At 34.7% G+C, this 26,883-nt stretch overlaps 1 protein-coding gene across 8 annotated transcripts in view; it reads right to left on the bottom strand.

The window, feature by feature from the left end:
- The window catches only part of DGKB (diacylglycerol kinase beta), an 876,578-nt gene that overhangs the window by 543,506 nt on the left and 306,189 nt on the right, over window positions 1-26,883 (bottom strand). For 4 of the 8 annotated variants that reach the window (XM_018047359.1, XM_005678984.3, XM_013963165.2 and 1 more), the window contains 2 exons: window positions 16,605-16,640; window positions 7,723-7,839 (listed from right to left, as the gene is read on the bottom strand). In XM_018047359.1, coding sequence (XP_017902848.1) covers window positions 7,723-7,839; window positions 16,605-16,640 — 153 coding nt within the window. The remainder of the gene's footprint in view (window positions 1-7,722; window positions 7,840-16,604; window positions 16,641-26,883) is intronic. The other 4 variants (XM_005678985.3, XM_018047360.1, XM_013963166.2 and 1 more) reach the window with 2 other exon arrangements.

Genomic DNA, 26,883 nt, shown 5'->3' with positions numbered 1-26,883 from the left:
ACGAGACTCTAAATAAGATCGTTTGAGGCCACCTTCAGCCTGAGTCCCCATCTGCACAGCACCTCCTCAATGCTTTCTTTTCCTACTTGAGAAGCAGAATGCCAGTTAATCCAGGCTACTTGCTAAACAGGAATTCATTAAATTGACTGAGTCCCTATACACCATGCACTTTTCATCATTATATACTTGATTTAGTCCAAAAAAGTGCCTGCTCTAGTGGAGCTTATAATCTGGGAGATAAACATGAGAAACAAATAAATATATATTTAGTAATGAAAAGTATCACCAGAAACAAAGCAGGTAAGGTAATAGCATTTCATTGACGAGGGGGAGAAATTATCTTTTGATTGAGTGGCAAAGAACACTTGTATTTTACTTAAGTTCCATGTTAAGAGATAAGCTCTTTTAAATAAAAGTATTTCTATTCAATGTATGACTATGTAACTCAGATAAGCTCTTTTAAATAAAAGTATTTCTATTCAATGTATGACTATGTAACTCCCATTTAAACATAGTTTGATGATAATAATATTTTAATAATAAAACATGCAACAAACATAATTCTCTAAATAAATATTAAGTTGAAAGGTTTTAGATCAGTCTACTTTTTGAAAGTAGATTTGAAATATCCTTTATTGCTCTGGTATTTTTCCCTTAGAAAGTACTTGAAATATTCAATGAGGAGATTAAAAACAACCATTTCATCATATCATCTTTTTTCCTTTTGCTTGTTAAACAATATGTTAAAATATCCTACCAATCTATTTTCTTCTAATTCCTCTGAAATGCCATTTTTCTAATGATTATAGGCACTGAGAAATTGGTGACATCTTCAGACTGTATGAGGAGGTTGAATAAAACATTCACAGTTCTACTCTTACCTAACTTGTTCTCCTCACAAGCTATTTTTTCTGACTCAGTTTTACTTCCCTTTGTAAAGAGGGCACATGGATTTTGTTTCTGATTAGTCTCTATTCAGTTGGGAGATGAGATGGATGAGCTGAACCTGGAGTGAGTTTCCAGCTCTTCTCCCCTGAACTCCATGAGCTCAATTATTACTGTACAGAAGGTGCCTCTGAGGTTAAGCCATTGTGTTACAAACTTGCAGTGCGTCTTCCCCTCACTCTCATTAAAAGCTGAACACCAAAACACACCTATGACAACTAGTACTCAGTCTCCTTTACTTCTCACTCTATTACAAATCAGATGGCACTCCTAACATTTTCACATGCAAAAAAGTAATAGATGTGGCTCTTAGTTGATTTTTTAACTTCATTTAAATTGCTAGTCCTTATTTTTAAATGGAAGTGGCATTCTCAAGGTAAATAAAAATTTTTAGGAAAACATAGCCTCTGAACCCAAATACTAAGTTAGGGTGATCATCTGAAAATTCAACATTCAGCTTACCATTACATGAGATTACATTACATTTATTTGGGCAAATTTTCTCATTCACTTGAAAATATATCCTGGAATGTCTTTCAGAAAGGTTTATTAATTGAAATGTTGAAAGACATAATTATGATTTATCAAAAAAGGTTGGTATCATGCAACAGCAAATTGTGTTCTGAGGAAACATTATTATGAAGATCCCACCAGAATATAGTATAATCTGTTGTTTAGTCACTAAGTTTTATCCAACACTTTCGTCAACCCCATTGACTATAGCCTGCCTGGCTCTTCTGTCTATGGGATTTCTCAGGTAAGTGGGTTGTCATTTTCTTATCCAGGGTATCTTCCCAACCCAGGGATCAGACTCATACCTCCTGCACTGGTAGGTGGGTTCTTTGCTACTGATCCACTAGGGAAGCCTCAATATAGTCTGCCGAGGATCTCAAGATACAAAAACCTAGACGTCATTTTTAGGAGTCAGTAGATGGATAATTATGTCAAATGGATTAAAAAATACGAGAGAATCTAAATAAAGAATTGAGGATAATGATGATACTCTACACATCACAAAAGTTAAGTACCAAACAAATGGAAGAACAGAAATAAAACCAAGCTATCAAACTTTTCCTCACACAGCCCCTTCCCATAAATTAGACTTGTTAAATAATACTATATAAAAATTAAACATTAAACACTTCAATATTTATTTGTAAGTTATCAGAGACTACAGAATAGTGCCTATTTGACCATTATTCTAACACATAAGTCACCTGACCTAACATAACTTCCATTGAAGGAGCAATATGTGATTCCATATCAGAACCAAGAAATTCTGGTATCAGGGGATCATTTAACAATGGTGGTATTTATGTAAGAAATGTGATGGTTTCAGGCACATCAGCATCTTTTTCAATGCTCATTCAAAAAGCTCCAGAATTCTGCTAAACTTTGTTACTATAAAGTCTAGCATACTAAATTTGGGTAGGAGACCAAAGACTGTGTTTTTAGATTTGAGAGCCAAAGACCTACAGTACTACAGAGCCATTTTCAAGTCTGATGAGTTAAAAATAAACAACTACTGTGTTCACTTATAGTCCTGAAGTGAGAAGCAGCACGTTCTGGGAGATGGTGAGGGACAGGGAAGCCTGGTGTGCTGCAATCCATGTGGTTGTAAACAGTCAGACACAACTGAGCGAATGAACAGCAACAAGAGGCAGCATCTTAGTGACAGAGTCTATAATTTGTAAATTAAGTCTCATATTCCTCTTCATCCTCAGTAAAAGAAGCCTGGGCTTTTAGGATTGCCTACATATGAGAACACTCTCTTACATAAGCATAACACAACCATAAAAATCAATAAGCTGCATGATTCTGAACTAGTTTCTTTTGTTATAAAAGCATTATTGAGACAACTGATGAAACTAGAATGAAATCTCAAGATTAGATAGCACTAATACATCAATTTTACATTCGAGTTCACTAATTGTCTTTTGAATTATACCTAATATAGTCTTTAACAGGACAAATTTTGAATTTTTACTTTTATATAATAACTCTGAAATAAAATGTAAAAGAATTACTTTGAAAACTGATTTATTGTCATCCTAAAATCTCATATGCATTTTGTTATAGATTTTAGTGGGATGGGAAAGAGGAAGACAAAAATACAAATATGTTTAAAATTCTGTTGTGCCTGTGTGTATGCTCAGTCATGTCTGACTCTTTGCGATGCCATGGACTATAGCCTGCCAGGCTCCTCTGTCCATGGAATTTTCCAGGAAAAAATACTGGAGTGGTCAGCCATTTCGTACTCCAGGGAATCTTCCCAACTCTTTGACCTTGGAAGTAAATATTTATATAGCACTTGAAATAATTTCAAGTGGAACAATATATAAAACAGATGAAAAGCAAATTACTCTGTCTGATGTGTAAAAGAACCCTGAACCTGTTCTCAGCTTCCCATCACACCACTCTTGTGCTGGAGGTATGTCTATGGAATCCTTCTCAGAGCAGTCTTTAAAAAAACAAAAATAAAACATTAGGAATGGGTAATACAGTATAGCAAAGAAAACACTGATGGGGGAAAGTGTTCAGGAATATTTTATAGCATATGTGATACTTGAAATCCTGCAGAATGGTTCTAAACTAGGTGTGAAGGCACTACATGCAGTAGGAAAGAGCTCATACTGGGTTCTCCTCTATAAAAATAAATCATGCAAGATCGCATTTACTCATATAGAGGAGCAGTTTCATTTATATATTGTAAACACTTTAGAGTATGGCTTTAGGGTCAGACTGGTTTGGGATCCCAGTTCAACCATTCTCTCGACATATACTCTCTCCCTTAGCAAATTCATATGTGATGGTATTAAGTGCAATCAGTATGCCTTTCTGTCCCAAATTCATATCTACTCTCACCCCTGAATTCTAGACTCACATATCTGTCTGCCCACTCAATACATTTGGATGTTGAACAGCATCAGACATTTTACTACAAATTTTATTTATCCAAACCCCCTCCATCTCAGGCAATGGCAACTCCATCATTTCAGTGCATGGGCCAAAGCTCTTGGCAATGCCCCTACTCTTCACTTCTTAATGAGACCCAATCTCTCTATCTTACATAAATTATACACAAGGCAGATTCTCAGCCCTGACACATCTTATTCAGTTCCATATTTTCATTTATAACTGAGCACATTTTATATATATGGAGACCAGAAGTCATTTTAGAGGTTGTTATAATACCCAAAATATAGAATAGGAATTCCAGACTTAAGAGACTTAAAATGACAATGAAGAGCTGATTATAAGAATCAGTAAGCCTGAGGATCCCAAAGTGGACATACATATACATATAATCAAAGAAAAAGAATAAATTTGATACCCATGCTATACATTTCTGTATAGTGCATATATGCATGTGTAGTTTATAGTTTGGGGAATTATAAGAATGAGATAATTGTAAATAATAAAAACAGTAGGGAAAGAGAAGAGCAGTTGTGGTGGGCACAACACTAGTTCACTTTTAGATATTTCATTATAAAGGTTCCTCTTTATGTTTTGCTAAGAGTACTACACACTATAGACTTTTTGGTTTGTAAGTGACACATTTCGGAAATTTTTCTCAAAAGAATGTTTAGGGACAAGGTAACATCGGCATAATACAGTTTAAACAACTGTTCTGTTTTTCTAATTGTTTGTTCTCATGTAGCTAATCATCTGTATTTTCACATCGTTTGCATGTTTCAGTTACGTTTGATCATATGTATTAAATGTAAACCTGTGGTGTGAGCGATGACAAAGACGGAGTGCCTAACCACCTCTATTTGAAGTCCCCTAGGACTCGGGTTAATTAATGAGACTCATCCTAAGGTTATACATGATCTATTACTTCCTCTAATTAGAAATAATAATCCTGATCATTATGCTGGTTAGCTGGAAAGAAGTAAGATGAATGTGCTTAACTGTGATTAATAGTCTATAAGCCATGTAGATCTCTTCAGTCACTGAGTTATATGCAAACTGGGCTGCAACTCAATGCTTTTTGGTGATATATATTTTTATAACTCGCAGAAAATTAATTTTCTGGAAGATATTTTTAAATTTTGTGACAAAGAATAAGCATTTTATTATTTTAAAATTGATTACCACAACAAAAATTATTTTGCCATTTTGTATGAAATAGCTATCCAATAATTTATTGTCCACTTTTTAAATATTTTCTCCCAAATTATGTGAATACCTATGTGCATCATATTTTAGTCCGTTCTGCTGAGGTGAAAGAGATTGCATGTGAAAGCGAAAGTGAAGTGATTATGTACAAATATTTTTAAGATAAAAATTAAAGTGATGATGATCATAGTATTTACTTACTGATGTGTTATAAGGGCTGATGCCTTCCCTTTGCTAACCAACAAATTTACCTGACAATTTTATATGCCAAAGAAAACTATAAAGTTATTATCTGGTTAGAAAAAGGAAACACATACACAGAGAAAGTTAATCATCTATTTTTTTGATATGATTTAGTTATAATAAGACTGAAAATTTTGCATGCTTTAGAATCAAAGAAGAAAATACATCTTATATTGCTATGTCAGTTTAAAGTCTTTAGAACACTCTGCATGCACCATTTAGTTTTGGTTTTGATGTTTGAGGTAAGACAGGTGTAACTATAGAAATATTAAGAAAGAGACTAAAGCAGTTATAATTCTAGCACTTTCAAATTTTTGTTTCAAAATTTGCAAAAGTAGTACATGGAAGAGCAAGGAGGTCAGAAATTTAGCATTTCCAGACCTGTTAAAATTTGTTAACCAAGGGAACAGGGATCTCAAGAGTGTAACACAAACTCTGAGTCTGATGGCCTTCGTTCTCACCTCACTAACTGATAGGCCCTAGGAATAATTTTACTTTAGAACATCAATGTATTCATTTTTAAAGTGGTAATAATAATATTTATTATATGTTAGAGACAAGAATTCATAATTATCTCAGACATCATTGAGAAAGATCACTTAATATTCATAAAATATTATCACTGTGGCTAGCGTATACTGTTTAAGAAATGATGCATGCTTCCCATCCAGGTATGTTGGAAGTATGTTGTGAAATATATTTGAATTTTAAAATCTGTGGAAAATATTTAAATTTCAAAATTAGGTTTCCTTTTGTTATTTTTATTGCAGGAACCCAGATTGACTATAGATTTAAACTAACCAATATCATCAACTGACCTATTAAAACTATAAATGTAGATTATTTTTCACTAAAAATTTCACAGGATCACTAACCTAAAAGTTTTTACTATCATAATTGTGGATAAATTTTATATTTGGGACTTTCAATGAGATTGCTTAACACACAAGTATGCCTTTCAAAATGTGTAGACATTGACTTCCTCTTTTGATAATTAACTTCTATACTCTCTAACCAATGTAAATAAATTTATCATTCAGAATTTCCTCTTTTTACATTTGAATTTAATGACTCATAAACAATTTTCTATTTACAATGTTTTATTATGTCAAAAAATCAGTAATCTGATTATCGTTAGCATAATTATTGTTTTCAGTGAATGAAAATAATGAAAAAGAAAGCATTTAGGCAACTACCATGTGATCTCAACTGTCCTTGCAAACTGAGGACATACAAGACATAACCCATAGAACCACAGATAAAATGGTAAGTGAAAAAGATATAAAGTATATTGAATTGACATATGTAACATACTATATCTTTGTGTGGTAAGAGGTTGGTAAAGTTTCTTGGAGAACATGAAAACTGCAGCATATTCTTAAGGAAAAGAATTAGAAATTGGAAGACAGAAACATACAGATAGGAAAACAAAACAAAAATGACTTCAGAAAACAAAACAACAACAAAAACTTAATCCATAGATTAAGCCAAGTTCTTTGATTGTGTTCATGTTTGAAAGGGACACAGGTTCAATTCTTGGTCCAGGAAGATTCCATGTGCCATGGAGCAACTGAGCTCAGGGGGCCACAACTACTGAGCCCGCATGCTACAACGACTGAAGCCTGAGTGCCTAGAGCCTGTGCTCTGAAACAAGAGAAGCCACCACAATGAGAAAGCTGAGCACCACAAGGAAGAGTAGCCCCTATTCTCTATAACTAGAGAAAGCTAGTGCACAGCAACGAAGACACAGCACAGTAAACTATTAATTAATTAATTAATATTAATCATTTAATATATAGATGGTAAGAAATGTTTCTCTTGATGTCAGGGACCCCTAGGGGTAACTCAGAGATTTTTAAAGTACTAAAAACATGATTTTGAGTTACTTGTGTTAAAACAGATACAGATATGCAGTTTCAATGTCAACTTAAAACACTGGAAGATATGGATAAATTATAATGGATTCTTTATTTTTATTATTAATTTGAAAAAATTCTACACAGAAGAGTTCATTTTATTATTTTCTGAAAACATGTTTTTCAGTCAAAATGACTTCCAAATAGATACAATAATATATACAAGGAGAAAGTATGCTTGGAAATAAATAATGCATATATATATAACAAATGTATATATTTTATACTAATTTGCAAAAGCTTCAGATTAACAAAAGATCTCTTATAAATTTAAGTTTAAATGAAGACAATGTCATAAATGATTAATCTAATCAGAATGTCACTCTGTCAACTATAAAACCGACATCTTGATAAATTAATAAAAATGTTTCTAAAATTATCTACTGAACAAATTTGCACATTAAATAAATGTGTTGATAGCTGGACATATGCCCTTCTAAGAGCACCAAAGTAACAAATATGAAAGCTACTAAAATTTGGATTAAAATAATCCTACCTGCAGGCCTTGTCCATCCACAGTAACGGAGTTGGCTCTTTGCATTTTGTTCTTGTCGGTCACTTTGTTTGACTGATGGGAACCACCCTTTTCCCTTTTCACTGTCGCTTGTCTTTCCTGTTAGGAAAACATCTTGTATCAAAATATTGAAAATATTTAATTGCTTTACTACAAAGGCAACATAGAAAAGAATCTCATGGCTACTAACTTGGACCCAGCTTCCTAATTTGGGGTTTCTAGTGAATAATATGAAACCAGATGCTTAGAACTGGCTCAAAATATATAATAGATGCATGACCAAAATATCAGTTAAATAAAGGTGGTGAAAGAAAACCAAAACATATTATCACAGGTGCCCAATTATGACTCTGTTAAAAGTTCTTAAGGACTACTAAAGCTAATCATTTTCATAAACAATGGTACAGATAATACTACAGGACTGTAAAGGAATTTGTACTGAGCACTAAATTTAATGCTTATAAATACATGCAATATTGAAAATAGACCCTTAAACTACTATTGATCAAGAGTGACATAAAACTTAAAACACACATTCCTTCCCAGCTAATACTTATATTCACCAGAACAGAAAACATTTTCATAGTTGTCTTCTTCCTGTTTCTATTACTTCTCCTCTCACTCTTTCCAACCCAACCTAATAAACCTTTATCACCATTAATGCACCAAATCACCTTTTATTCAAATCACCAGTGACCTGCTCATTTGCTACACTTGTTGATCAGTCTTTAACTTCTCAATTTTTAAGCAGCATTTGACAGAATTGACCTTTTCTTCTAGAAAATTTGGTTCAACTGGGTTCCAGAACACTTTTCTTAGCTCTCCTCTTACTTTACTAACTTCTCCCTAAGTCTTTTCTGTTTTTCCTCCTCCAGCCTTATAATCTCAATGTTTAACCCTTGACCTTCCCCTTGGGCCTCTCATCTTCACTGTCTACACACACTCCCTAGGTAACTTCATTTACACCCAAGGCTTTCGACTTCAATTTGATAATAAAGACTAAGTTTATATTCCCTGTTGAGAAAAGGAATATTCTTGCCATATCAGTAAACAAGGATATCACAGAGATCAGCAATTGCATCCCTCTAAATGTGGATTTCTGACCCCTAAGGGCAACCAGGAAGAACAATACCACCTTGCTGCAGCCACTCCCTATGGTGAGCACTGAGGAGCTCAGGGTGTGAAAAAAATGCAGGATGCTGGTCCTAGATAGCTGAGATGCATATGAAGGGAATGATTTCAGTGTCCAGATTCTTGCATCTTCCCAAACAGAAAAAGCTCCAAATTTCTTAACCTGAGATATCTGGTTTTAATTCACAAAAATATTTTTGATGTTCATACTACGTGCCTTTTGTTGCAAATTTCTATATATCCTGACTCCTGCCCCCACATCCTCAGAGCAATTCTCTCAGGGTTACTTGAAAGGCTGTCTCCCGGGCTTGACGTCCTAAAAATTCCCACCAAATAAAACATAACCCTGAGCTTTTAGGTTGTAACTATTTTTTTAAGTCAACACTGTTCAGATTTTCCCCAGGAGCTTAATTCCTATATATAAATGCCCTTTCTCTCTGTCCACATAAGTATCTAGAACGCATATGAATCCTGAAACAATAAAAACTAATTAAAAGTTTCTCCCTATCCACCTTAAAAATAAATCCCGAACTGGATGATTATTCATCACATCTATCATTACATGTTTTAAGCCCCCATTATCTTATTTGCCTTAATTATTGTGGCCATCACCTTAATGAGTCAATCACTTTCCATTTTGTCTCCCTCCAGTTGATTCTCTATGTAACAGCCACACTCATCCCTTATTATTGCAATCCAGCTACACCAACCCCATCTTTGTTTCTTGATCACAATAATTGTGCTTTTAATACTGGGCTCTTACATCCATTCTGCACTCTGCTGGACAGCTCTTCTTGCTCCTGGTCAAACATTAGACTCTGTTCCTTTATATGTTTGTGTGTATGCATATTTTTTTATAAAATTTAAAATGTTATCTATTTAATACTGGTCTTCCTACACTTTAATCAAAGCTTCATAGAGAAATGACTTTGCTTAACTGTTTCACATTAAATCCTAGATCAGTGCCTGATAAAATCACTATAAATGAATGCAGAAATAAATCAATCTTAACATTCAAAAAATCAAGCAATTTGAAGTGCCTGAAATAATGTGTTGAGAAGAACTCCTAAGGCATGTCTAAGCTTGATGTGAAAAACAGTCCTGATCAATTACCAATGTCTCCCATGTGTGCTTAAAGGTTTGAGTGCCATGTATTCTCTGTTATATATTCAGATACATATATATGTTTCTGTTCGTATATTTGCATGTATTTTGTCAATTACTTCTCAATTACTGTCATTTAGGAAAATATATTTAAGTGCAATTAAAAGTAAAGCTCTTTTTATATATATTAAGGCCAAATGGAACAGAAAACTTCTTGGACCAAAATAAATGCTAATCAGCATAGCCCTTTTATAGTCCTTGCAATTTCATGGTGCACTGAATATATTTTTGTGTAGATAAAAATGGCTTGTGCAATAGGATTCCTGAAATTCAAATTCTTTGGAAACTGATATATTCTCATATAAGCAGTATTTCTGGCAAAGATATTGATATTTTAAGGAACAGATCATTCTTTCTAAGCTTGCAACTTACATTTTGTCCACAGATAGTTAAGGGTATAATGAATAAATGAGTGAATTATAGGATGAGATTTGAAGTCAGAAATCCCAAGTGGAATCCATCTCTGCTACTTAAATACTATGTAGCCTTAGAGAATTGAGTCTTACTCAAAATGGAGTCAGCAATACCTATTTCTTAAAGTTGTATATGACTTAAAAGAAAATATATGAAGTTCTAATATTGTGCCTATATTAGTGCATGTGCTAAATAAATGAAAGTTATTGTGAATAATGTAAAATAGGTATGGTTCTTCCATTAGTGTGCTTTACCATTATGTAAAATGTTTGTTATATTTTCAAATACATATATATGAAAAAGTTAACTAATTACAATAGGCATATTTTTAAATGAGTAAAGCTCAGCAACCTACATTTGAAAATCCACAGCATGTTGTGCTGAGTTCAAGCATGTCATACTTGGTGGGTAAGGGGATTTTTTTTTCTGAGTTCTAACATTCAGGTAAATAAAACATGGTAACAGTGTTTTATAAAAATCTATATTGTGAAAGTTATCATTTGTACATCGTATATTCTGCCTTGTAATCCAACATTGTTATTTAGCATTAAGCTCCTAAATGCTTGAGTTATCAGATATAAATAAAATTTAAGTTGATTGGTCACAATGGAACTCAGTATTTGCATCCAGACTATTTATAAATGTAACTCTGGGCATTTAAAACATGTGAGTGTATGTCTGTAAAGAATTACCAAATTATCAATTAATAGTATTTTATTCTTAGCCCATAGAGCTGGGCTTCCCTGGTGGCTTAGCGGTAAAGAATCCACCTGGAAATGCTGGACACATTTGATCCATGGGTTAGGAAGATCCCCTGGAAGAGAAAATGACAACTCTCTCCAGTATTTTTGCCTGGGAAATCCCATGGAGAGAGGAGCCTAGTTGGCTACAGTCCATGGGGTCCCAAAAGAGTTAGGCATGACCTAGCAACAAAACAATAAAAAAAGTGTATAGCTGGGGGAAATCCTGTGTGGCTGAGAATCTCTAGCTGGCAGAAAGCACTTGTTTAAGTGATTTCATTTCTTTCTAGGGGGGTCATCCCTCTGAGAACACTGCAGACTAGACAAAACTAAAGCTATTTCTAGTAGCAATTGTAAAATAAAAAAAAAAATTAAAAACCTTAAATTGACTTTTCAATTGTTAAAACTTTATTTTTAAAGTCTAGAATCATAAGAGGTATATCACAGATTATGAAAAAAACTTCAGTCAACTCATCAGCAAGTGAATTTTACTATATGATCTAGATAATGAAACATATTTATTCAAATACACACACACACACACACCACCAAGAACAAAGTGGTTTCTTTGTTTGATGGCAATATGCTTAGTGGTTGGAATTTCTAGAATTAATCAGACTGACAATTTAAAAACAAGAAAGCCTCATAAACCATTTAATATTTTTCCATGGTTTTCTTTGTATTATACTCATTTGTTTCATGTTTATTTCCAAATTGTATGGAAGTCTCTCTGAGCTAGTCACTATATTTTACTTAAGCTGCATAGGATAACAGGAGGGTAGTTGAATACTTTTCCTTATTTCCACTAAGAAAATCTTCACTTCTTTTCAATTCTATATGAGCCACAGGAAGGGCCAAGCAATTACATCTTTGAAAAATCTGATGTCCACCAAAATGTCACTGGCCCGCGTTGGGGGTTGATTCTCCCTGACTGGCCAAGTTCTATTATGATATCTAAGAATGTTACTTCCAATGCTAAAGTTATAGAAAAATTTCAGGAAGAGCTTGCCAGCATTATTTTGTATCTTTATTCAGGATAAAAGTGCTCTGTGATAATACGGGGCAGTACTTATCACTTTACCTTCAGATCTATTTTTATGTTTTGGGGCTCTAAATCACAAACTAAATTACTTTGTTATAACTAAGGTAAATTTTGTTCTGCCGGATAAATTATCCTAGATATAAAGAGTCAGAAAATTATTGCTTCAATCAATAGGAATTATTCAAACACTGAAAAGAGCTGCTTTAACCAAAAAAATGAAAGAACATAGAACATGTAACTACAAAATATAAAATACAGTTATCAATATTTCAGCATTTTCAAATATCAACCACTTGTGTTTGCTATGCAGACATTTAAAACATAGAATTCAGTGTCTTGTGATCCTTAGACTCCACTAGTAGCACAACAGATCTCAACTGGGTAATATGTTCTATTAGAATTCCAAAATAATCAACATCATCGTAAACAGAGAAGAAAAGATGAAAAGACAATCCACAGAAAACAGAAAGATGCGATAAATGAAATAAAAAGACGTCACTTTAAATATGTGCTCTAAAAAAAGTCTTTTTCTATCTCATGCTGGTTCTCAGGAGTATTTGTAAGTTGCTGAAAAGTGCTTTCACAAAAGAGACGTTTACCACAATACTTAAGCCTGCTGTTATCGATCACTCACAAATGACAAGCAGCAAGTGATGATTACCTCAAGCACAGGATTTTCTTCTCTTTGTCCAGTCTCAGCATGAGAGACAGGCAGTGGCAAAGCGCCTTGATTGGTACAAAAGCCACAAAAGGTGGGGGCGAGTTTTGCTTGCCTGCCAACAGTATCCTTTACTGGAATCTCATAACCTGCTTTCTCAGCTACTGCATTACTTGCCCAAGTGGTGACTTAGCCCATTATGCCACTGGAGCTAGTCCCTAAGCATTTCCCTGAAACTCTAAGATTTTAACCTGAGGAACACAGTGTAAAATATCTCCCTGAAGCAGGAGTGTTACCATGTTCATCAGGATTTAGACAAGTTACAAACTCCAAGAAGGCAACTTAATGACAGTTGCAAAGCTGCACCTTTAATTATCATAACCTTATTACAAGATTTAAACGTGTTCCTGCTGAGAAACATTAAATCATTACAATCATGGTGAAGGCTCAAAATCTACTAGAAATCCTTAGAAGTTGCAGTGAAACACAGCTGAGTAGCAAAGTAGTCTTGATTTTTTATAAATATTTTATATAGTTTAAGCATAGCTATGACAAATGATATAAAGATTTCCATTTCTTTTTAATTAGTTAAATACTTATTCAAAAAGCAAAAAATATTTTGTACAAAGGCAAACAAAACATGTGAGCTTGGAGGCTGTATTCGAGCTTTGTCTCTGTAAAGACTTGGGCAAGTAAGTTATTTACTTTTCTAAGCCATCCCTTAATTCATCTATAAAATGGGAAGTTTCATGTGATGATAAATTGAGAAAAAGCATAAAGTAGCATAAAGCACTAGCATAAATTAGGCACTTGGTAAATGACAGTAATTTTTTAAATACCTTAAAAAAAGGCTACATTTTATCATTAACTCAGGTAAGCTGTTTAGTAAAGATGGGTATTGCGAAGAAGTACTTTATTTACTTTACAGTATTTTATTTGTTTTTCAAGGATGTCACCATAACTCGGTGTGATAATCTGAGTCTTTTGTAGGAAGACAGAGGAAAACAAACGAGAAAGACTCATTCCTGGTCTTAACATACCTGTAGGTGCTACTCACCAACTCAGCCTGAAGGTAAAATTTATACCTTGATCCACAGCCCTGGTTTTCATATATCACACATGATAATGTGTATTCTCATCTAGCATAATTTCATACTGAATGTTAAGTATGAAAGATTAGAAGATTTCTGTTCAAGAAATTTTGATTGGAAGAAATGAAATTTAGGAATGGGAAAGTCCACGCCAAAATCATTTGAGCTGTTTACCAGCTATGGCTGGGCCACTAGAAAATTAGGTGCCTGTGTATAGAGCTCAACACCACTCACTCTCCATTCCTTTGATAAACAGTAATAATTGATGGCCATGGAAAACTGAAGATTAAAAATCTATAAGTAGCTCTCTTGTATTTTCATAGTCATTATCTCTTTCTATCAGGTGAGTTAAAAGCTTAACTTGGTAATTTCTATGTAGCCCCCTATCTGTTTATGCAAGTTCTAAGTAGAATTTATCTTTTAATTGAAACTGTATAATTTAATTATCACTCAAACCAATAAGTTTTGATTATAAAATAAGGTGTTACCATGAAAAATTACTTACATCCTTTGGAAAGGCACATAAAACAAGATACGTGTGTGTGTGTGTGTGTGTGTGTGTGTGTGTGTAGGAAAAACAGTCAAGTTGGCCTGGACACAATGTCTATAAAAGATTTGAGAATTAGTAATAAAAAGTGAGAGGTTTTTTTACACTGAAATTGATTTGTAGATGTCTGTGAGTTTTTCTTATACTTTTAAACAATTGAAAGTATTTTCTTAATAAGCAAATATCTTTTCACAAAATGAGGTATGCTTTTGTTATACTTTGAAACAATTGATAATTGAAACTTATTGTGGGCAATAAGGCTATGATGTATGCAAGAAAGTGTCTATGCCACTTCTAAACATTAGATGTATCCACAAAGAAAAGCTCTTGCTCCCATGTGAAAAGTTTAGCCAAGAAATATACATTTACATATATGCACACACAAAACCAATATAGCTTTATACCAGTATAGGAAGACTTTTTAAAACTTCATAGCAGAAAACATTGACAAATTTAAAAATATCATGTTTTAAAAATAGCAATTTTGGTCTATTAATTTTATTTATAGTGTATAAATTACATAATTATATATGGGAGAGCTTTTGAGATTAATGTCTAAAGAGAAAATTTTTAAATTCATAGTTAATTATCTAATGAGCTATGATGGGGCAAAAATAAACTCAATTATCTTAACCATAAAGTTAATTCTCTGACACTAAAAAAAGTAGCCTAAATAATAAACTTTCCTAATACATATGTTACCTGAGTGTGTAATTTAACATGTCTACTTTAGAATAATTATAATAATAATGGTATCAGCTGACTTAAAGAATACCAAAATAGTTTAATATCTCTCAGATTAGAAATAGTATATATCAATCATAGCTACTAGTATATTTTAAGTATGTCTATAGTTATAAAAGGAAATTTTAAAAAATGTAATGAGGCAGTCTACAATGATTAGAAAATATTTTAGAGCAGAAGAGAGAGAGGTTATTACTTTCTGTGCAATTATGTAATGTTCTAAGTGGTGTTGGAGAAGACTATTGAGAGCCCCTTGGACCACAAGGAGATCCAACCAGTCCATCCTAAAGGAGACCAGTCCTGAGTGTTCACTGGAAGGACTGATGTTGAAGCTGAAACTCTAATACTTTGGCCACCTGATGTGAAGAGCTGACTCATTCGAAAAGACCCTGATGCTGGGAAAGATTGAGGGCAGGAGGAGAAGGTGATGACAGAGGATGAGATGGTTAGATGGCATCACCAACTCAATGGACATGAGTTTGGGTGGAATCTGGGAGTTGGAGATGGACAGAGAGGCCTGGCGTGCTGCGGTCCGTGGGGTCGCAAACAGTCGGACACGACTAAGCGACTGAACTGAACCGAAAATAAATCATACTCATATAGTATTTAGATATCATGAGTAATATATTCTAAGCAAGCAGAATCAAATTATAATTTTAAGTGAAAAAATATCATCTGAGCATATGCTTTAGAGATAATAGCAACTGAATGGGGATCGTCACAGAAAAATGTGGAGGCTTTACTTCATTAACTTGAAGGAAAAGTTAACACTTTACTGAAAATAAATGCTGTGGCAATGCCTACATTTATTTTCAAAATCAAAGTAATTTATTTAATGACTATATTGTATTCCTATGACTTCCTATGCAATGTTATATGCTAAGTGATTAATGTAGATGTACTCTTTTAGAAGTAACAGGCACTTCAACGTGAACAAGAGTTTCTCGATTTACTATCACTGCAAGCTACATTTTAAGGGCTTACACTAGTGAACTGTTTGGGTTTTCTGTGAAGTTTAAATGTGACAAATAGGAATAACACACTGGTCAAAACTCTGCAAAGTCACTATTATTTTATCCTGCTTATTCTGTGCCAAATAACTTCTTGTTTCCCTAATGCCTGTCACGAAGGTAGACGGTATAGGCTTCAAGTCTATCCCTATATGAAAATGTTAATGCAAAGATCCCAATTCCAAATAGAAGAATATGAGACAAAATAAAACATACGAATTAACATTAGTATGTCACTCTCACAGCCCAAAATGGTCTTTATAACAATACGGATAGATAATGACCTATAATTGTAAGTGTGAAAACCTTTTTTGCTTACGCACCTCAGGGACTGAAACTCCTGAAGTGGGCAGAGTCTGCTGAAAAAGAGAAGTTCACATTAAAGCCGAAAAAAATGTCATACTGAAAGCAAATACCATGAAAATTATTATATCACTATACACTTGCGAAATAATTGAGTACATTACAAATGCATTTCTTTGTCATAATTTTTCTTCTTTGTTTAATAAACAAAGATCTCTTCATGAAATAAAGATCATTCTAAAGCAGAAGAGATCATGTTATAGAGTTACTTATTCAAAATACAATTTCATATGTTTAAAGTAGACTAATATTTGGTCAATCACAGACCTCTCTGTAATAACAGTGATATATTACACTCGTATTTTGGAATGAGACCTCATCTCCAAGTTCCATTATCATTCATAAACCATTCTTACTAACTTTTTAACTTGCCCATTTACTCAGCCCACTATTTCACTTTCCAGTCCAACTCTCAATCCTATCTCAAAAACACTCATCTTTTTGATGTAGATACAGCTATGGAGTTGAATTAATTTGTGATATTCTGGAAATAAAAAGTATATATTCTATTAATAGCAGTAAGAATTCAAAATATAATGAAATAAGTAGAAAATTTTACTTGAGAATAATTATTACAACATTAAGTTAAATACACTGAAACCAGTCTTTGTGACAGTATATCTCCAATTATCCATTATCTGTCTTTTTCTGAGTCACATGGGGCATGTTTTTTTGTTGTCTTGTTTTGTTTGTTTGTGTGTTTTTATTTTCTCTGGCAAGAAACAGAGATTCATTTACCATATTCCAAAAGGCTGTGGCCTATGGGACTTCATACCATAAAACACAAATCTGGACGAACAGGTGATAAATTACACTCATCATACTAGATAAATATTTTCTTTGGTTCAAGCGGGAGTAGGAAAGGTTGATAGGAAGGTAGTTCTTGGACACTGTGTGTCTCTGAAGGAAGAGAACACTCGGAATATTTGAGTTTCCTCTCCTGTACCAAGCCATGTGAGGAGAACTCCCAAAATGAGAATGAAAGAGCTAAGAGTTCAGATATTAGTTTACTCCCTTACCCAGTAGAACACCAGAAAGGAAGAAGAAGAAATGCCTACATAAGAGGTTCGTGGCTACTTGTACAAGGATGGACTAGAAGGATCCAACACATCCAAGAGCAGAACAAAACAAGTGTAGGACAGCCCTAGAGGAAATTAGTGTTCAGGAATAAAACTCTTTTTGCCTTTTTATACTGTGAAGGAGGAGAGTGAAAAAGCTGGCATAAATTCAACATGAAAAAAAAATATCATGGGGCATCATTTCATGGCAAATAGAAGGGGAAAAGGTGGAAGCAGTGACAGATTTTCTCTTCTTAGGCTCCAAAATTACTGTGGACACTGACTTCATCCATGAAATTAGAAGATGCTTGCTTCTTGGAAGGAAGGCTATGACAAACCTACACAGTGTATTAAAAAGCAAAGACCACTTTCCCAACAAATGTCCATACAGTCAAAGCTGTGGTCTTTCCAGTAGTCATGTATGGAGGTAAGAGTCAGACCATAAAGAAGGCTGAGCACCGAAGAACGGATACTTTCAAAATGTGGTGTTGGAGAAGACCATTAAGAGTCCCTTGGATAGCAAGGAGATTAAACCAGTCAATCCTAAGGGAAATCAACCCTGAATATTCATTGGAAAGACTAATGCTGAAGCTGAAGCTCCAATCATTTGGCCACCTAATCTGGAGAGCCGACTCACTAGAAAAGACCCTGATTCTGGGAAAGATTGAAGGCAAAAGGAGATGAGGGCTTTTTTGGATACAATCACCAATTCAATGGACATGAACTTGGGAGAACTCCAGGAGGGACAGGGAGGCCTGGTGTGCTGCGGTCCATGGGGTTGCAAGCAGTTGGACATGACTTAGCACCTGAACAACAATAACAACCACAATTCAGCACTAGAATATATTTCCAGAGAATAAGCATAAAATACTGTAGCCACAGATTTCCATCAAAAAATTATGGAGTCTGGGAAGATGAACTTGGGACAACGATCCCATTAACAGGAGAAGCCTCTGGGGGCCACCAATGCTGTTTCTCAGATGGATTGACAACAGGTTTGATAGGACTTTCATTGAAAGCTTCTGGTGTTGGTAATATGCTTGACTTCTGAGCCCAAGTCAGTCAATATAACACCCAGGGCAATTGGAGGTAGGGAAATTGCGTGTGTTAGCTTCTATTTGGGCCATCTCAGAGCATTTTGTCAGCCTTCTACCTTTCTCACTTCTTGGTTGAAGTTTAGATCTAAATAAACATTTAAAGACACAGATGTAGCTCTTCTATCTTTATTACAATATACCAATGTGTGATCTCCTTAAATCCAGATTAAGTGGCTTATCCTATTCTATGTCAATGACCATGATACACATGGACATCACCAGATGGTCAATACCAAAATCAGATTGATGATATTCTTTGCAGCCAAGATGGACAAGCTCTGTACAGTCAGCAAAAACTAGACTGGGAGCTGACTGTGGCTCAGATCATGACTCCTTATTGCAAAATTCAGACTTAAATTGAAGAAGTTAGGGAATTTTAAAATCTTAAATTCTTACATTCTTACATGCGTTCCCAAACATGAACCCCCCTCCCACGCATGTAAGAATTTAAGATTTTAAAATTTAAAAAAAAAAAATAAATAAAAAATTAAAAAAAAATAAAATTAAATTAAAAAAAAAAAAAAAAGAAGTTAGGGAAAACCACTAGGCCATTCAGTTATGACCTAAATCAAATCCCTTACTATTAAACAGTGGAAGTGACAAATAGATTCAAGGGGTTAGATGTGATAGGCAGAGTGCCTGAAGAAGTATGGATGGAGGTTTGTAACACTGCAAAGGAGGTAGTAATCAAAACCATCCCCAAGAAAAATAAATGCAAAAGGCAAATGTTGTCTGAGGAGGCCTTGCAAATAGCTGAGTAAAGAAGAGAAGTGAAAGGCAAATGAGAAAAGGAAAGATACACCCATCTGAATGCAGAGTTCCAAAGAATAGCAAGGAGAAGTAAGAAAGTGTTCCTAAGAGAACAATGCCAAGAAATAGAGGAAAACAATAGAATGAGAAAGACTAGAGATCTCTTCAAGAAAATTAGAGATACCAAGGGAACATTTCATGCAAAGGTGGGCACAATAAAGGACAGAAATAGTATGGGCCTAACAGAAGCAATTAAGAAGAGGTGGCAGGTTACACAGAAGAACTGTACAAAAAAGATCTTAATGACTGAGATAACAACAATGGTGTGATCACTCACCTAGAGCCAGAAATCCTACAGTGTGAAATCAAGTGGGCCTTAGGAAGCATCATTACAAACAAAGCTAGTGGAGGTGATGGAATTCCAGCTGAACTATTTTAAATCCTAAAAGATGATGCTGTTACAGTGCAGCACTCAACATGCCAGCAAGTATGGAAAACTCAGCAGTGGCCGCAGAATTAGAAAAGTTGTTTTCATCCCAATCCCAAAGGACAATACCAAAGAATACTAAAACTACTGCATAATTGTACTCATTTCACAAAGTAATGCTCAAAATCCTTAAGCTAGGCTTCAACAGTATGTTGACTGAGAACTTCCAGATGTACAATGTGGATTTAGAAAAGGCAGAAGAACCAGAGATCAAATTGCCAACATCCATTGGATCATAAAAACAGCTAGAGAATTCCAGAAAAAATGTCTACTTCTGCTTCATTGACCGTGTTAAAGCCTCTGACTGTGCAGACTACAAGAAACTGTGGAAAATTCTTCAAGAGATGGGAATACCAGACCATCATGCCTGCCCCCTAAGAAACCTCTATGCAGGTCAAAATCAAGAGTTAGAACCAGACATGGAACAACAGACTGGTTCCAAATTGGGAAAGGAGTACATCAAGGCTGTATACTGTCATCCTGCTTATTTAACGTATATGCAGAATACATCACGTGAAATGCCGTGCAGGATGAAGCACAAGCTGGAAACAAGAGCAGGGAGAATATCAATAAATTCAGATATGCAGATGACACCCCCCTTACAGCAGAAAGCAAAGAGGAATTAGAGAGCCTCTTAATGACAGTGAAATAGGTGAGTGAAAAAAGGCTGGCTTAAAATTCAACATTCATAAAACAAAGATCATGGCATCTGGTCCCATCACTTCATGGCAAATAGATGGGGAGACAATGGAAACTGTGACAGAGTTTTATTTTCTTGGGTTCCAGAATCACAGTGGATGGTGACTGCAGCCATGAAATTAAAAAATTCTTGCTCCTTGGAAGAAAAGCAAAGGCAAACCTAGGCAGGGTATTAAAAAGCTCAGACATTACTTTGCCTGCAAAGGTCCATATAGTCAAAGCCACGGTTTTTCCAGTAATCTTGTATTGATGTGAGAAAAAAAGATTGAGCACTGAAGAACTGATGTCTTCAAACTGTGGTGCTGGAGAAGACTGCTGAGAGTCTCTTGGAAAGCAAGGCAATCAAACCAGTCAATCCCAAAGGAAATCAACCCTGAATATTCATTGGAAGGACTGATGCTGAAACTGAAGCTCCAATACTTTGGCCACCTGATGAGAAGAACTGACTCATTCGAAAAGATCTTGATGCTAGAAAAGCCTGAAGACAGGAGGAGGAGACAAGAGAGGATGAGATGGTTGGATGGCATCACCAACTCAAAGGATATGAGTTTGAGCAAACTCTGGGAGATGGTGAAGGACAGGGAAGCCTGGTATGCTGTAGTCCATGGGGTCACAAAGAGTCAGACATGACTGAGAGATTGAACAACAAGGGCATGAATCTCATATGCCTTCTGTACCAGGTGAAAAAACTACAGTTATCAAATGGTTCAGAATAATAGCCAAGTGTAGGGCAATAACTTCAAATAGCTCCTGTCCACCCCAGCACTACCAACAAAGAGATAAAACAATCTACGTAAGTCATATTTAGATGATTATCGGCATAGAAATATAGAAAGACTTATTACTGATTTATGGAATAGCTAATATTTTCATAATAATATCATAAATGTTGTTCTTATCTTAGAATTTACCTGCTGAAATATTTAGAGATATGGTGTCATACTAGTTGCAATTTACTTTCAAAAGGTCCAACTTAATAAATTATATATTAGTGTGTGTATTTTTATAAAATATATACACATGCATATATATAGCCATATATACATATATAAGAATCATTAAAAACTCAATCATTTTATATATATATGTATATATATCATAAGAATGACTGATAATTCATACAAGCTTGGGGATATACTGGATTCATATGTATTGTGTTTGAGAATACCTGTAATGAAATTTGTGGAAAAAAATTGATCTCTCTTTTTACCTTCTACCTACATCCTCTAGTTCCTAAAAGAGTGCAAAATCTATAGTGAAATAAAATATACGTATGTGTGTTTAAATATATATATATATATATATATACATACATTTTCCATGAAAACATGGCAAATTCTAAAAGTTTAGGTGGAGACAGCATGATGTGCGTGGCAGGCAGTAATGAGCACTATTTTCATGGAGATTCAAGAGTTCTCTTTTCAAAATTAAAAAAAATTAGATATTCATCCAAGTTGCTGGGAGAAAGAAGCAGAGAGACACACAGAGGGACCATTTGAAAAAAAAAAAAAAGGAGGTACTTCAAAAACTTTTTTCAGATGAGGCAGAAGCTTATATAAAAGCTATTAGTCTTTTCCAAATCTATTCATTTTGAAAGTGAAAAGAAAGAAAGAAAGAAAGCGAATGTCTCTCAGTTGCGTCTGATTCTTTGCGACCTCAAAGACTATACAACCAGTGGAATTCTCCAGGCCAAAATACTGAAGTGGGTAGTTGTTGTCTTCTCCAGGGTATTTTCCCCATCCATGAATCCAACCCAGGTCCCCCGCATTGCCCCCAACTAAGCCACCAGGGAAGCCTAAGAATATGGAGTGGGTAGCCTATCCCTTCTCCAGAGGATCTTCTAGACCCAGGAACTGAACTGGGGTCTCCTGCATTGCAGGTGGATTCTTTACCAGATTGCTTTTGGAGGGGCCATTGAGAGGGGAGGGGGACATGGTGCAGGTTTCCCTGGTGGCTCAGTTGGTAAAAAATCCGCCTGCCAAGTGGGAGACCTGGGTTGGATCCCTGGGGTGGGAAAATTCCCTGGAGAAGGGAACGGCTACCCACTGCAGTATTCTGGCCTGGAGAATTCTCTAAGCCACTATTCACTTTGAGGGAGTGTCAAATGGTGAAAAAAACAGCTCTGAGATTGTACTCACAGGGGTTTGGAATGCAAAAGTCTATAGGGACCAAGAAGATAATACAAATGGGCCCAATGCCACAAAAGGCAAAGACTGTGCCAAGTTGGATAGTAAAAATCCGATTTTAAGGTACCCCCATGAAAACACTATGGGGTGAAATTGAAGCCCGGCTGCCATTTTGCTACCGCTTTCATAGAGAATCTGTTACTTACAGATACTCATGTTTGTAAGCTTCATCTTTCTCAAGAGTAGGGGGGATGTGAGTTATCTACAGAGGGTGAGTAAATTTGGCAGAGAGGTAGTAGAGAGGAAGAAATTAAGGAAATAGTACAAATTTTGTCACTATTTCCCAGAAAATGGGAAAGCAGCTGATGAATAACAGGATCAAGAGAAATTAAGAGCTCAGTGGGAACTAAAAGTAATAAATACATAAGAGAGAAAACAACCAGCTCTGAGAATTTCACCATCAATGCTCAGCCGTCTGACAGCAACACTAGAAATTCACTCCAAGAATAAAGGTGATGGAAACAACATATACATGAGCTTAGTTTCAATCAAGATATGTAGGCAAGGAGTATACATTAAATTAACTTGCTTATCAGTAGCCTGAGTTACAATAAGAAAACATGGCATCTGGGAAAAATTAAAAAAAGCAACTCAACAGAAAACAAATTCAGTAATTTCATACTTCTTTTTTAAATTTCTGTATATAATTTTTAAATATCAAGGGTGAGCAGAGTAAATGTTTCAGTTTTTTAAAAATTATCATCAATGTGTAACTCTATATGTAATGTATTTTTAATCAGAATTAATACAAGAGATGTGTATTGTTTTATTTAAGCAAATGTGAGGTGTGACTACAGAGGAATGTGATTGATTTTAGTTAATCAGTACCATTTTAATATTAAACAGAATACAAAGAACAGATAATTAGTTTAAAAGATACATTTGCCTTCAGGGCACTTATTAAGTTTAACTTTATATTAAGAATTTTTAAAAATCCTATTATTCTTAAGTATTGAGATATCTCTTGTCTTCATATTTTCTAACATGTAATCATTTTAAATTGACAATTTAATTCAAATTGTCATAAGACAAAGGAAAAATCTTTGGTGGAGAGATTAGAAGTTTGACAATGTTTAAAATATAATCATAGTATAGTGCTAGCATTAAAAGGGTCATAGTTATTTCAACAGAATACCGAATTAACAGAATTATATCATTAAATGTATTTGCTTATTAAAAATGTCTGCTGCTGCTAAGTCGCTTCAGTCGTGTCCGACTCTGTGCGACCCCAGAGACGGCAGCCCACCAGGCTCCCCTGTCCCTGGGATTCTCCAGGCAAGAACACCAGAGTGGGTTGCCATTTCCTTCTCCAATGCATGAAAGTGAAAAGTGAAAGAGAAGTCACTCAGTCATGTCCGACTCTTAGCGACCCCATAGACTGCAGCCCACCAGGCTACTCCGACCATGGGATTTTCCAGGCAAGAGTACTGGAGTGGGTTGCCATTGCCTTCTCCATAAAAATGTCTAATTAGTTATAAATCATTATTAATTATATTAATACCTTATACCAATATAAGAATATTTATACATTTTTGAAAATGCTTGTGGTATCATTTAATCCTCCCAGTAAAACAAGATATCCCATTTTCTAGATTGGAAAATAGAATCAAAAAGTTTAGATGACTAGCCAAGAAATAAAAGTTAGTGACAGAATTCAAACCTATTGCTTCTCTGTGCAGGAGTCATTAAAACAAAAGCAGACTTAACAAAAACTTTTTTTCAAAGCTTTTGTTTTATATCCACCTCTATTTTTTAAGTGATTTGGAAACAAAATTAGTTTAAATGTTGACAAACACAGCCAAATAGTTATAAACCACAGTGTTTTCCTGTTCTGAGAGAACAGGCTTAAATACAAAAACTTGCAGTGCCATGATAAACCTAAAGTGTCCAAATAAAGCTACTGGAGTGGGTTGCCATGTCCTTCTCCAATGCATGAAAGTGAAAAGTGAAAGTGAAGTCGCTCAGTCGTGCCGACTCCTAGCGACCCCATGCACTGCAGCCCACCAGGCTCCTCCATCCATGGGATTTGCCAGGCAAGAGTACTGGAGTGGGTTGCCATTGCCTTCTCTCTGCACTGCTTATCCCTAAGAGGGTAAATTATTCCTTCCTCACACATGATAAATTATATATATATATATATATAGCTCGAGGACATCTCTAGGTATAGAAACCTAATATGTTTCTAGGAATTTTATATTTTACATTGAAGTGTCATAATTTATTTAACTTTTTATGATTTTGCACATTCTTAAGTATGTACACTCACAAATCTGAACACAATACAATTTTTTAAAGGAAATGGATCAGAATGATTTTTATGCTTTTGTTGTTTATTAACATCTTTAACCAAAGGTTATTTCAATGTATGGCAAGTGTATCAGAAGAAACATAAATTGTTTCTCCTTTCCCCTGGCCCTTGACATATCTGATTAATATGTGAGAAGGAGGGATGGATTCAGAGTTTGGGATTAGCAAGTGCAAACTATTATATATAGAACAGATAAACAATAAGATCCTGTAGTATCCTATAATAAATGAAAAAGTATGTGAAAAAGAATATGTATATTCATCATATATAATGAACATATATATGACAAATATATATATTCATTACAAATAATTAATATGTATATATATGATTATATATATATATATATAACTGAACTACCTTGTTGTATACCACAAACTGAAATACCATTGTAAACTGACTATACTTCAATAAAATTTTTTTTTAAGAAAATACACATACTGTAATCTTATCCAGTGTTCTTAGCCTAACCACTTCTCACTGGAGCAAAATTTTGAAACTTGCACCAACATAACTTTAAAGATAAACATATTTTTAACTGAGATGATTTCACTCTCTTACAATCACTCACAAAGGTGTTCTATTCTTACTTTAGTTGATGTGATTGTTTCTGTGTGTTTGCAGAGTATGTTCAGGAGATACTGAAGGTAAGGGCTCCCTCCTTATCTCAATAAGCTCACTCAATATTCGTGCTTGTGTCCAGAAAGAAAGCACACTGAACCATCTGGGAATGCATACACCTGGTAAAATGGACAACTGGAAACAAAAGTGGTGCCAAATGTTTTCAGTATAAATATTAAAAATGTTTAATGGTGATATCACAATCATTTCAAATATCACTATCTATATATAAAAACATTCAACAAGAATAATGTTATTGTTTGCCTCCCTGATTACCTAATGAATTAAAGCCACTAGAAATATTATCCTATTTGGTTAGGTCTCATAAAATTATCAGAAGCCAGTACAGTGAAGGGAGTGTTTTCAATTTCTTTCTGGCTCTGATTAACAATAAATGTAACTTCACAAAGACTGCTTACATTGCTTGCCTACTCTCTGATCTGTTATTCTCTTTTCATTTCTTTTCTCCTCTACTTTACTTCAGTACTTTCCTTCAGCATTTTTCTTCTCATTCCTTTTTTGAAGGTCTAGATGCCCCAAATTTATTTCATATCACCAATTTTGGAGGATGGTAGTATAAACATAAAAGATAAGTTTACAACATGGGATTCAGGGTAAGGCAGGTATTGCTTCTAACACTTGCATGTTGTGTTAACTTAGTATATTCCTTCTTCTCTCTAACCTTCACTTTCCTCAAATGCAGAGGGAATATCATCATTATATCACCTTCAGAATTAAAAGGATGTCTGGCAAGTAAGTTCCCAATTAATGTTAACTGTTTTATGAACTGTAGAACCCAAACGTTTCTACTGCCTGCTCAGGGCTCAGCAAGAAAGGACTGACTGTATTTTCCTCATCAGAAAACACTTTTGTTGCTAATAAGGACATGGTACCAGGCAGATTTATCTTTCAATGAAAGGATGTGAGGATTATTAGAAGAAAGAAAGAAAGAAAGGGGGTGGGGGTGAAGAGAAGTGATCAAAGCAGAAAGCAATGAACAAAAAGGAGAGGATAAGCGAATAGTTTTAGAAGA

The sequence above is a fragment of the Capra hircus genome, chromosome 4, assembly GCF_001704415.2.
Source record: "Capra hircus breed San Clemente chromosome 4, ASM170441v1, whole genome shotgun sequence".
NCBI classification, from domain to species: domain Eukaryota; kingdom Metazoa; phylum Chordata; class Mammalia; order Artiodactyla; family Bovidae; genus Capra; species Capra hircus.
This window is presented reverse-complemented; position numbering and strand designations above follow the sequence as displayed.